Source organism: Alexandromys fortis, unplaced genomic scaffold (assembly GCF_014885135.2).
Source record: "Alexandromys fortis isolate MF-2015 unplaced genomic scaffold, M_Fortis_MF-2015_v1.1 scaffold_99, whole genome shotgun sequence".
NCBI lineage: Eukaryota > Metazoa > Chordata > Mammalia > Rodentia > Cricetidae > Alexandromys > Alexandromys fortis.
Genome location: NW_026067982.1, coordinates 1,252 through 13,448, shown reverse-complemented (window position 1 = coordinate 13,448; position 12,197 = coordinate 1,252). Strand labels below are relative to the sequence as shown.

The 12,197-nt window shown below is 40.4% G+C and overlaps 1 protein-coding gene across 1 annotated transcript; it reads left to right on the top strand.

Moving 5' to 3' along the window:
* The first annotated feature begins 9,782 nt into the window (after nucleotides 1–9,782).
* Nucleotides 9,783–11,987, top strand: LOC126511446 (disintegrin and metalloproteinase domain-containing protein 29-like). Its single transcript, XM_050158604.1, has one exon. It carries the CDS (start codon nucleotides 9,783–9,785, stop codon nucleotides 11,985–11,987), a length of 2,205 nt encoding a protein of 734 aa, XP_050014561.1.
* Nucleotides 11,988–12,197: the final 210 nt, after the last annotated feature.

Sequence of the window (12,197 nt, the reverse complement as noted above, 5' to 3'; positions counted from 1 at the left end):
ATACACACTCTTAGCTTTGGTCTTTGATCATTTATAGAAGTCTGCCACAATATGTTTCCTATTTTCTATTGGAATTTTTGATTCATCTGCCATATTTATCCCATCATCCAGAGCAGTATGCAACAGATTTTTAAATTTTTATGATAAGATCTGTCCTCCACAGTGACTGAAAATGACTGGATCATGTTTGACTTGGGGGCCTGTGAGAGACCCCCGAGGAGTTTCCTGATGGTATTGGATTGCCTTGCCTGTCTTTTGTTGATCTACATTCATTGATCTAATGTTGACCTCTGCCACATTTTCTGCATAATCCAGAAGGTTGAGACATTGTATTTTTGCCATTCCCAGAGGAGACATTTGCTGTGGGACGTCCTTCATCCAATAGTCTTTAAAATACCAGCCCGCTTGGGTGTGGTCTCTTATACTATAAATGCAGCTGTAAAGCCTGCACTTGTTTTCTCGCTTCTGACTGCTGGATTCAGCTGCTGTTCCCCATTCATGCAGAGGACTGTGATCTGTGAGTCTACCCCTAAATAAATAATGCTTTATTATGCATAATTTTGAACTAGTCTGGGATTATTTTGTAACTTCCATCATCAGACATTATTCTAGGAATTCTTTGTCTACAATCCCTTCTCAGATGTCCTATTCTACCATGTAAAGCTAACCTTTACATGGGCATTTATAGGATAAGAGGTTATGCCCAAGTGGGCTGGTATCTTAAAGACTGCTGTCTGAAGGTGTTCCCACATCAAGAGGCTTAAAAGAGGAAAGATGTGTTTGGCTTACAGTTTTAGAAACATCAGTCCATCATGGAGAGGGTGTGGCAGGACAGGGCAGTTTTTATCAAAGTGGCCAGAAAGCAGAGCCACTGATTGCAGAAAGGGGCCAGGACAAGAAACAGCATCAAAGGTATACCCCATGACCATTAGGTCCAACTAGGTCCTACCTCCCAGTGATTCCATTAAATTATCCATTTTAGAGGATTAATGTACTCATTAGGTCAGAGCCATGATAATCTAACCATTTCCAGAAATGCTTTCAAATACATAGCAAAATGTATGCTTTATTAATCATCTAAGCACTTGTTAAGACTAGCCAGGTTGGCCATGGTATAAGCACACCTTTAATCTCAGCACTCAGGAGGCAGAGGCAAGTGGATCTCTGTGAATTTGAGGCCATTCTGGTCTACAGAGTGAGTTCCAGGAAAGCCAGTGCTGTTACACAAAGAACTACCTTGTATCAAAAAAAAGGGAAAAAAGGTTACTCCAGGTTGACAAAACTATGACACACAAAATAGAAGTAGAAGAATTGCAAACTACATAGACTCAACTCCAGAAGAATTCAGCAACTCTTCTGTAGTGCCAATCTGCAAAGAAACTCTACCTTGGGAAAACAATTACAGCAGAAGACTGGGGATTTGGCTTCCCACAGACATAGTTAAGTAGCAATGTGCAATCCATAGGTGAAATAGCAGAGAACCCTTCCAGAAGCAGTTTCTTTCCAGCTTAGGAAGGATTCAGATTTATTCCTTTAGAAAGTCACTGTGGTGGACTTTTGATTTAAACTGGCTAGAATAGGCACACTGCTCCAGTAGTCCTGATAAAATCAGACAAGAATACTGGAGTTTCTATGTGAAGCAAATTGAGTAGGGTTGATAAGATGGAGAAAAGAAAACAGACTGGCTAGGTGCATTGGGAGCTGTAGAATAATGTGCAAGTTGTAACCCTGACATGATAACAAACATCCCCCTATGTGTGAGGTGTGGGGTGGGTTTCAAGTCTCAGCTCCTCACATAGCTTTGCTGGTGAAATTGTATGTGGAGCTGTCATTTTTCTTGTGCTATTTGCCTAGTAGATGGTTGTATTCCAAAAGGATTGTGCCACTGTATTTAATCTGTTTTTGAATTTTTTTAGTGGAAGAAAGAAAACTTTTCTACTAATTTCAAGTGGCAAATGGTGGTCCACACATGAACTCCTAGAAATTGAGTGGCTAAGGCAGAAGGATCACAAAGCCTAACCTAGACTACAAATTCAAGGCCAGTTTTCACTATATGCTGAGACCCTGTCTCAACGAAGTTTTTAAGTCTGAATTCCTTCCCAGTATAAAAGACATCAAACAGAGCTGGGGGTGTTGACTTATTTGGCGAAGCACTTGCTGCACAAGTATGAGGACCTGGGTTAGATATCCAATGCCCTTGTGAAAGTAAGATTTAGAAACACAGGCTTGGACTCTCAGCACTAGGGAAGGAAAGGCAAGTACACTTTGAAGCTTACTGGCTAGCCAGTCTGGCTGGATTGGTGAGTTCTAGGTGCATTGGGTGCATTGGGAGCACTACAGAGATATTGTCTCACAAAACAAGGTGTAGAGGTTGGAGAGATGGCTCAGCTGTTAAGAGTACCGGCTACTCTTACAGGAAACACATGTTTGATTCCTAGAACCCCCACAAGAGCTCACAACCATCTATAACTCCAGTTCCAGGGGATCATCTTTTGGCCTCCATGGACATCATACATAATGTGGTATGCAGACACACATAAAGGTAAAACACCTGTGCACCTAAAATAAAAATAAATCTTTAGAAATCAAAACAGAGACACTACTTGATATTGACCTCTAGTGTCCATATACCTGCATGCACACCAACACATTCATATGCACATATGTGAGCCTGTATACACAATAAATGAACAAATTCAACAAACCATAATAAAAGAGAACTTTCTTTAAAATATAAATGATTTCCAATTTATTTTGGTTTTTGTTGTTTGTTTTATTTGAGACAGGATTTCACTGTATAGCCCTGGATATTCTGAAACTCACTCTGTAGACCAGGCTGGCCACTTCTACAGAATTTAAAATATACAGTACTTGTGGAATTTCCATTGTCTCAGTAAAATCAGACAATGCTACAGCTCTGTGTCCTACACAACAGAGTTCTATATATTCCAGTCAGAATATTAAGAGGAGAAAAATGTGTGGTACTATGCTTTAGGGGATATAAAGAAAATATTATTTGCAATTGTAACTGTTCACATGGAAAACCCAACTGATTTCTTAAATGTCTTTCCTGATCCCAAGTTCCCCTGTACCTGTCACTGTGTGGTCTTCCCTTGAGCTTCATTGGGACCTGTTAACTTCTAGACAAAAGCGTGACATTGCTTAATAGGGGATATTGTCCTGCGTGGGCCATTAGTCCTTTTTTCACTTGTCATCCCTGTAATTAATTAAGTGGCACAGTCTACTTAGGAAGGAAACGAAGTTACTTTTACTTAGTTCCCAATTTGAGAGGCTGAAAGGACAAAAAGCCCAGTGCACACAGGACTTGCTCTGAGTGTGCTGTCCATTGAGTGTGCTGTCCATGGCATCACTTGCAGTGGCAGAAGCATGGTTGAGGGGCTAGCTGACTGTGGTGGGCCCAGATTTGCTCCTTTTATAAAAACCCACTAGTGAAAAATCAAGATAATGCCTTCAAAGAACATGCCCTAATGACCTAAAGTTCCCATTTCCTGAGGTTACCACAACATCCCAGCAGACTACTCTGCATACTGAGCCTATAATCACAAGCACCCTTGGTATGTCCTGTTAAACTACACTCAGACAATATTAGTGGGCTTACCCTACCAGGTTAGCCCTCTTAGAATCAGTGCAGAGATGAGGTAGAGCACTGAGCACTTCTCTATTAATAAGCACAAAGAAGTCACTTCCCAAAGTTGCAAAGAAATGAAACTTCTACCAGAGAAGCCTTGAAGTATGTCTTTTCTGAGAATTCAGCTCAGCAGGTACCTTGAATATAGCCTTATGAGACTATGATCTAAGGAACTAGCTAATCCATGCCCAGACTCTTCACTTAGAGAAAGTAAGATATAAGTACATGTTTCTTTGAGCTACTAAATTTGTTGTAATCTGCAGTATAGAAAACAAATATACCTCAGACACTTGATGCATCAAGTCTACCAGAGATTTTTTTTTCCAGTGGCACACCATCCCAGTTCACTAATATTGGCAAATTAGTCACCAGAACATCAACTTATACCAGGGCAACCTGTATTCTACCCACTACCAGCAACAGAGTTCCTATTGTAAGTTCCTGCTACTGCACCAGACTCTGAAGTACCTGGAAGCTAAAATCTAATCTAACCTTAAATAAAGTAGAGAAAATACAACTTAAACACAAAGTCAAGGAAGGGATAGTTGGATTCACCAAGTGGCAAAACATAACATTGTAAAGCAGTGGTTCTCAACCTTCCTAACACTGTGATCCTTTAATAGAGTTCCTCACGTTGTGGTGACCCCAATCATAAAATTACTTTTGTTGTCACTTCACAACTGTAATTTTACTACTGTTATGAATCATAATGTAAATATCTGATATGAAGGATATCATAAGGGAATCATTCAACCCATAATGGGGTCAGGACCCATAGGCTGAGAACTGTTATTATTAAGGGAAAAGTGACATTGCTTGAGGCAATCTCCAATGGTATGGGATTTCTTTAGTTTTTAGTATTTCAAGACAGGATTTCTCTATTTGTATTCCTGGCTATCCTGGAACTCGCTCTGTAGACCAGGCTGGCCTCAAACTCACAGACATCTGCCTGCCTCTGCCTCCTGAGTGTTGGGATGAAAGGCATGTGCCACCACTGCCCAACAATGGTATGAGATTTTATACCCTGACAACAGATTTAGGACATGGTACAAGCTTGCTTTTGGAATGGTTTCTAAAAGCAATGTTTAGCCTGGCGGTGGTGACACACGCCTTTAAGCCCAGCACTTGGGAGGCAGAGGCAGGCAGATCTCTGTGAGTTTGAGACCAGCCTGGTCTACAAGAGCTAGTTCCAGGACAGGCTCCAAAACCACAGAGAAACCCTGTCTCGAAAAACCAAAAATAAAATAAAATAAAATAAAAGCAATGTTCACACAGAGAGGCTTTGACAATGGCTGGTTTTTTTCTGCTGTGACTGAGTCAGGAAAATCTCTGTTAGAGGAGCTGCAGGATGCTACCAACAAACAGCAAGAAGCTATGTTAAACTGTAATTTTTTATTTTTGTCTAGAGTTCCATTTCAAGCCCTCTCAGGTTTTACTTGGAGTTAGTTGACCATGTTGGAGCACCAGTTGATGGAGGAGGAACCGCTTGTTTGTCCTGGCTGCCCAGCTAGCTTAGAAATAACCACACAGAAATTGTGTTAATTAAATCACTGCTTGGCTCATTAGATTTGGCCTCTTATTGGCTAACTGTCACATCTTGATTTAACCCATATCTATTAATCTGTGTATTGCCACATGGCAGTGGCTTACCAGCAAGATTCTAACCAGCGTCCATCCCAGGCGGAGAATCCATGGCGTCTCTTGACTCTTTCCTTCTCCCAGCACTCAGTTCTGTCTTCCCCACCTAATTCTGCCCTATCAAGGGCCCAAAGCAGTTTCTTTATTAACCAATAAAAGCAACACAAAGACAGAAGGACCTCCTACACCAAAGGGCCTAAAGGAGCCTTAGAGATAGACATGCTAAAATAAATTTATTATACATGATCAAAATGATAATAATGTTCCCTGGGAATATCCAAAGAACACATCATTGCCATGTGGGGGCAGGGTTAGTAACAGGAACACTAGAATTATGAAATGATCCAGTGTTGACCCTATACATCAGGGTTGAGGATAGGATAGGATGATGCTATGGGATCGATCTCACAAAATCAATGGTGATAGTTTGATTCTGGACACATAAAGACCAAAGAACAAAAAAGCATATTCATCTTGGGGTGGAGTGTGAGATCACAACTATCATTAGGCTGCCAAGGTCAGACTGAGAGTTAAAACTGGGCTAATAAAAGGATTTCAGAGTCCTTAGGAATAAAATAAAAGGGGTACCAAGAAAAATAATTACTTCATTGCTGTTCAACAGTCAAAAAATAAAAGACAGACTGAGAAATAGAAAGCAGATGCTTCTCTAAAAGGTTAATTGATATATGTCTCCATTTTTGGACCTGAACTTGCTTGAGATATGGAACCCACTGAATGAAAAAGTGATTACAGACCTAGGAAAAAGTATTCTGCATCACTATGACAAATATAGGCCCTTCACTAGAGGTAACTGCAGCTACTTACTCTAACTACGCAGGGGAAAGGGTTATCTATGTAATATTTCTATTACTTTAGGACACAGAAATAAGTTGATATTTCTGAACAAGAACTCAAACTGCTACGATGGCCTTTTGATTAGAATAAAAAGTAAATAAGGGATAGGTGACAAAATCTGGGCTAATGTGTGTGGGTCACAGATCTCAAGCACCTAAAGTTCTGATGATTCTGCCACCATTTGCCACAACACGGATTGTCTAGATATCTCATACATCTTTTCTCTTGTATATATTAATATAATGAAATTATATTAATAAAGACAGAAATAGAAGAGATTGTGATTACATTGGAAGCCTTGCTAAAACATATGAACTCAGAAGTTGGGTGATGCTGATGGTATCTGTAGTAGAAAAAGATGCTAAACAGTTTGTGGCTAGAATCACAGTGTATATCTCTGGGGCTCTAGAAGAGGCATGTCTTCTGATAGAAAATTAAAAGGTGGGATATTAAGCATCATTAAAAACAACTCTTAGCATAGGAATCTGCTACCTGATTATATAGATATCAAGTGACTTACATTGTCACAGAAAGTACCTAACTATAAAAATCGAAGTGGTCATGTAGCCAGATTTTTCAACCATGAGCTAAATTTTCTCATTTCCACAAAGTCTTAATATTTGAGTCTGCAATAATTAATAAAAAGTGTCAAATACAAGCCCAGTTTTAACCAGGATCAGTGGATAAAACGAGGTATTCAAGAAGGTAATCCAAGTTCTATGGCACTGGCCTTTCTCGTTCAGTTACTATTTCTTGCTGTGGGAATAATCCTATGTAAGTAGCTGAACGAGAACTTTTAAAGTTCAATCTGGGTTTAAGTATAAAGGTCAGTATGTTATGGGTATACACACCAGAAATGCCCAGAAGCTTAGCCACGTTTCCTTAAGTAGAGCTGGATAGACAGAAATGAAAGAAAATATTCATATTGGGCTGAGCTTCAAACCATACACATGGACATCCATTTTGCAGAGAAAGCAACGTGTACAAGCTCCTGGGAAATGGTACAATATCTGGCTAGTTGTAGAGGGATCTACCAGAATAATAACTAGAAGGAGGAAAAATAGGATGGAGATGCAGATATGTGGTGCTGGTAGTTTTACTTTTTAGGAAAATAACACTGAATACGAGACATGCCCCTTTCTTCCTACCAGACTTATCAGGTCACACCACAAACAGCCTTGATGCCAGATCCAAGTGGGTAGCATCCTCCCATTCAAGATCCATGTTGCTAGGGCTTTCAGTGAATGTTCTTCCTAGCCCCTAAAGTATCAGCACTAAGAGGCCAATCTACCAGCTCTGAAACACTTCTATCCTTGATTCCTTAATAACCAGCACGACCCAAATAGCACCCTGTCCTTCACACTCAAGGTCCTAAACTGAGACTTGTGAGGAAATAATCTAGTTTTCCACAGCCCAACTGTGATCTTTTTCTGAAGGGGTAGCTCGTCCTCTGGGAAATCGTACCATTATGTACTGCGAAGTTATTTAGCTTCTAGCCCTCTAATACCTTTTCAGCTTCCTCCTATAGTGATTTTTTTTCCTGGTGCAATTTCTCTTTTAAGGATGGAATTTCATGGATACAAGACATGGCTTCAGCAGTGATTCCAATAGAAATCTAATGCAAGTTGTTTTTGGCACGTTGATAGCCTTTAAACACAGAATCCCATCAGGTCTCAGAGAAGACCAAGAGCTTAGAGTGCTGGCCTTATGTCTCTCCTTGTCTTAGTCTCAGAAGAAAGCTCAGTGAAAATCAAAATATGAGAATTGTACTGTATGCTCCATACTAACTTCAGAAATATGAATAAAATTGTGTAAAAGGGAATATATAAATATTTGCTTCAAAATTCTAAATAAAACAAGATAAATGAATAAACAAAACATATAATTAAGTTCCATCAAAGTACTAATGATATTTACATAGAAATATAAACACTCAAAGCCCCAGAGACCCCAAACAGCTTTCACACACCCAATACCATACCCCACCACATCTGTGATCACTGGACCCTTGACCCAGAATGCCCCTGAAGAGGAGCCTTATCAGTATTCGCTAGAGGTATGGACCCACCTTCACCTGGAAGAAGAGTGACCACCTAAGCCACAGGCCCCACCTGCACTCACTGGAGAAAAAGATGGGCAGATGGCAGTTTAAGAACACATCCAATAACATAAAGACCAATATGGTAACACCAGAACTAGTGGTCCTACAACATGAAGACCTGAACATCCTAACAGAGAAGGAGAAATAGAAAATGACCTTCGGGTTGGAGAGATGACTCAGAGGTTAAGAGCATTGGCTGATCTTCAGGAGGTCCTGAGTTCAATTCCCAGCAACCACATGGTGGCTCACAACCATCTGTAACGAGATCTGGTGCCCTTTTCCAACCTGCAGGCATACAAGGAAGTGTACATAATAAATAAATAAATCTTAAAAAAAGAAAATGACCTTCAATATAACTTTATGAAGATGATACAGACCATTAAAGAGAAAATGAAAAATTTCTTTAAAGAAACAGAGGAAAAGACAAAAAAATTAGAAGAAATTAATAAATCTTTTGAAGAAACCCAAGGGGGGAAAAAACAAACAAGCGAAGCAAACAGCTCAAACAGTTCAAGATTTGAAAACTGAAAGAGAGGCAATAAAGAAAGCACAAACCAAGGGAATTCTGGAAAAGGAAAATGTGTATAAACAAACAGGAACTACAGATGCAAGTATAACCAACAGATTATAAGAGATTAAAGAGAGATCTCAGGAGTTAAAGATATTATAGAGGAATTAGATTCGGGGTCAAAGAAAACATTAAATCCTTGACAAAAAAAAAAAACCAGGAAGTCTGGGACACCATGAAAAGACCAAATTAAAAAATTATAGGGATAAGAAGTCCAACTCAAAGGCACAGAAAATATATTCAACAAAATAATAGAAGAAAACTTTCCCAATATAAAGAATAATATGCCAATGAAGGTACAAGAAGCTTACAGAACACCAAGTAGACTGGAACAAAAAAAGTCCCCTCGCTATATAATAATCAACACACTAAACACACAGAATAAAGAAAATTTAGATACATATGAAAAAGGCCAACTTACATATAAAGCCAGACCTATCAGAATTACAACTGATTTCTCAATTTAAACTCTAAAAGTCTGAAGGTCCTGGTCAGATATGCTACAGAAACTAAAAGATCATGGCTGAAAGTCCAGATTCTATACCCAGCAAATTTTTTAATCACCATAGATGGAGGAAACAAGATATTCCATGACAAAGCCAAATTTACATATTATCTATCCACAATACCAACATTACAGAAAGTACTAGAAGGAAAACTCCAACCCAAGGAAGTTAGCTGGACAGATAAGATACAAGCTTTAGAAAGACATAAGTGTTTTGCTATAAATATGTCCTAATTTCTCCAAGTGGCTCCCCCTTTGTTCTCAGCCCTGGGCCTTTGCCATAGGCTCTCCAGATCACTGAGCACACAATGCTTGGCTGAGCACAGCATTGTTATGTAACAGCATCTCTGGCTTTACTCATCAGAGCTTGTCAGCCTCTTGCCTCACTCTCCTCTCCTCATGACATGGTGTAAACTTTGGGATCTTAGTCTTGTCTGCCCCCAGTGGACTACATTTGCTTTTGTCCATGGCCCCCTTCCGGGCATCTATCTGGACTTGGGTCCTCCTGGGAGGTTCTCTCTGGCTATCTGTGCTCTGGGTACTGTTGTGCCCTGTCTGTTCCCATAGCCCGCCAAAATGGCGCTTCACTACCTCTGAAGTTGTGATTCCCAGGAAGGTCCCCCAGAGGATGGGTAGAATTGATATGCCAGCCGAGATCACCTACAGCATGCGCTTCAGGGGACAAAGACACGTGGTCCACATGAAGCTCAAGAAGAACATGATTCCTGAAAATTTTCCTGTATACACTACTAACGACCAAGGAGCCGAGCAGGAGGACTACCCATTTGTTCCTCGAGACTGTTACTTCTACAGCTACCTGGAAGGGGTCCCTGGGTCCCAGGCCACACTAGACACCTGCAATGGAGGTCTCAATGGCATGCTACAGGTGGATGACTTCACTTATGAAATCAAACCACTGGCATCTTCTTCCAAATTTGAGCATGTAATTTCTCTGCTTGTGGTGGAAGAAAGATCACTTGAGTCTAAAAGGTGTAGAAACGAAGAGCAGGTGGCAGAGGCAGATAAGTCCCTTGAAGAGACAAAGCTTGTTGGGAGTCCCAGAGCAGCTCCAGTCTACTTGTGGCGCGTGCATGTGAAAGTACTCCGAGTCCACTACACGATGACTTCTAGATTAGCTATGGCAATCAACAACTTTACCCGTTCGCTTGACTTTATATTGGTTATGAACAGCCTATCAGACACCATTTACAAGCTAAGTGGCCTAGCTGTCTTTGTACGTGCTATATGTCTTTGGGACACAGACCCAATAAATATAACCAATTCTGCAAACAATGCTGATAGCCTTTTGGACTCATTTGGTAATTATAAATCAAAATTTCATCATGAGTTACAGGCCTCCACTTCAGTCATTTTAACAGGATTTAGAATTCAACAACATGAATACATGGGTCAGAGTAACACTCTGTGCCAGCACAACCGGGCAGTGTCATATGTAAATGCTGAAAGGCGCCACGTGTTTATGACAGCCGTGGTTATGTCTCACTCAAACGGTCACGTTATTGGTTTACAGCATGATGCTCCAGGCTGTTATTGTTTCAGAAGAAGCAACTGTCTCATGCGTGAATATCCCCTTCTCACGGATATGTTAAGTAATTGCTCCCAAGCTGTAGTACATAAGAGGATCCATGAATGGGATGAATGCCTGAGTGAAAATCGTGTTCAATATGACAATTTTAAATATGCAGCTCCTCGCTGTGGAGATAAGAAGGTGGATGAGGATGAGGAATGTGACTGCGGCTCCTTGAAAGAGTGTGCCTTCAACAGGTGCTGTACAACCACTTGCGTCTTTACTCAGGGCACTACTTGTAATATAGGAGGTTGCTGTAAAGAGTGTGCATTTGCACCATTTGGAACTTTGTGCAGAGACAAACTTGGCATTTGTGACCTTCCGGAATACTGTAATGGAATCTCCCAGAATTGCCCGGAAAATTTTTACATCCAGGACGGAACTCCCTGCTCACCACTAGCAGTTTGCATGTCAGGAAATTGCAGTGATCGTAATTTGCAGTGCCAAGCTCTTTTTGGATATGAAGTTAAGGATGCTAACCCAATATGCTATAAATTAAATACCATAGGTGACCGATTTGGAAACTGTGGAGTGAAGAAACAGCGAGGGGGAAGCCAACCTCTCCCATGTCAAGATGACGGTATTTTTTGTGGACTGCTACATTGTGATGGTGTCAGTCTTGTTCCTGGTGGTGGTGAGCACACTACATTTCATCACATAAAGGTACAAGACATCAAGGAAGAGCAGTGCTTTGGGTATGATGCACACCATGGGACAGAAGTTCCAGAAATGGGGCTTGTAGTGGACGGTGCAACCTGTGGCCCTGGGAAATACTGTAAAAACAAAGCCTGTGTTTTTCATCAAACCTTGAATTTTAAATGCAACATCAGCAACTGTAATTTCAGAGGGGTATGTAACAACAGAGGCAATTGTCACTGTATGCAAGGTTGGCAGCCACCACACTGTGAACAAAGAGGAGCAGGTGGCAGTCCAGACAGTGGCCCTACAATTTCCTCTAAGAAAAGATTTCGAGCCAAAATACGTGTGAGTGTGAACAGGATATTACTTGTCTTATTTACTCGTATGGCTCTTATCTTGGTGTCACTTCTTTTGGGTGGAATTTCAAGAGCAATAAAAACTTAGACACCAGAGGGAAACAATCTCCTATAAAAAAAATTGATTTCATTCCATACGAAATGGAGCCACACAATGAACAAAATCATGTCGATCGCTACAAGAAATTATCAATGATTTCCTCAGCCAGCAGTGTAACGTTTCCCAAGTCTGAGATTTTCATCATGAAATAAAATCACTGAGGAGTTAAAATTCTGCCTCTATGTTTAAATTTGTGCT

Coding starts and splice junctions, on each gene's coding strand:
- LOC126511446 (XM_050158604.1), top strand. CDS start 9,783: ATGGCCCCCTTCCGGGCATCTATCTGGACTTGGGTCCTCCTGGGAGGT.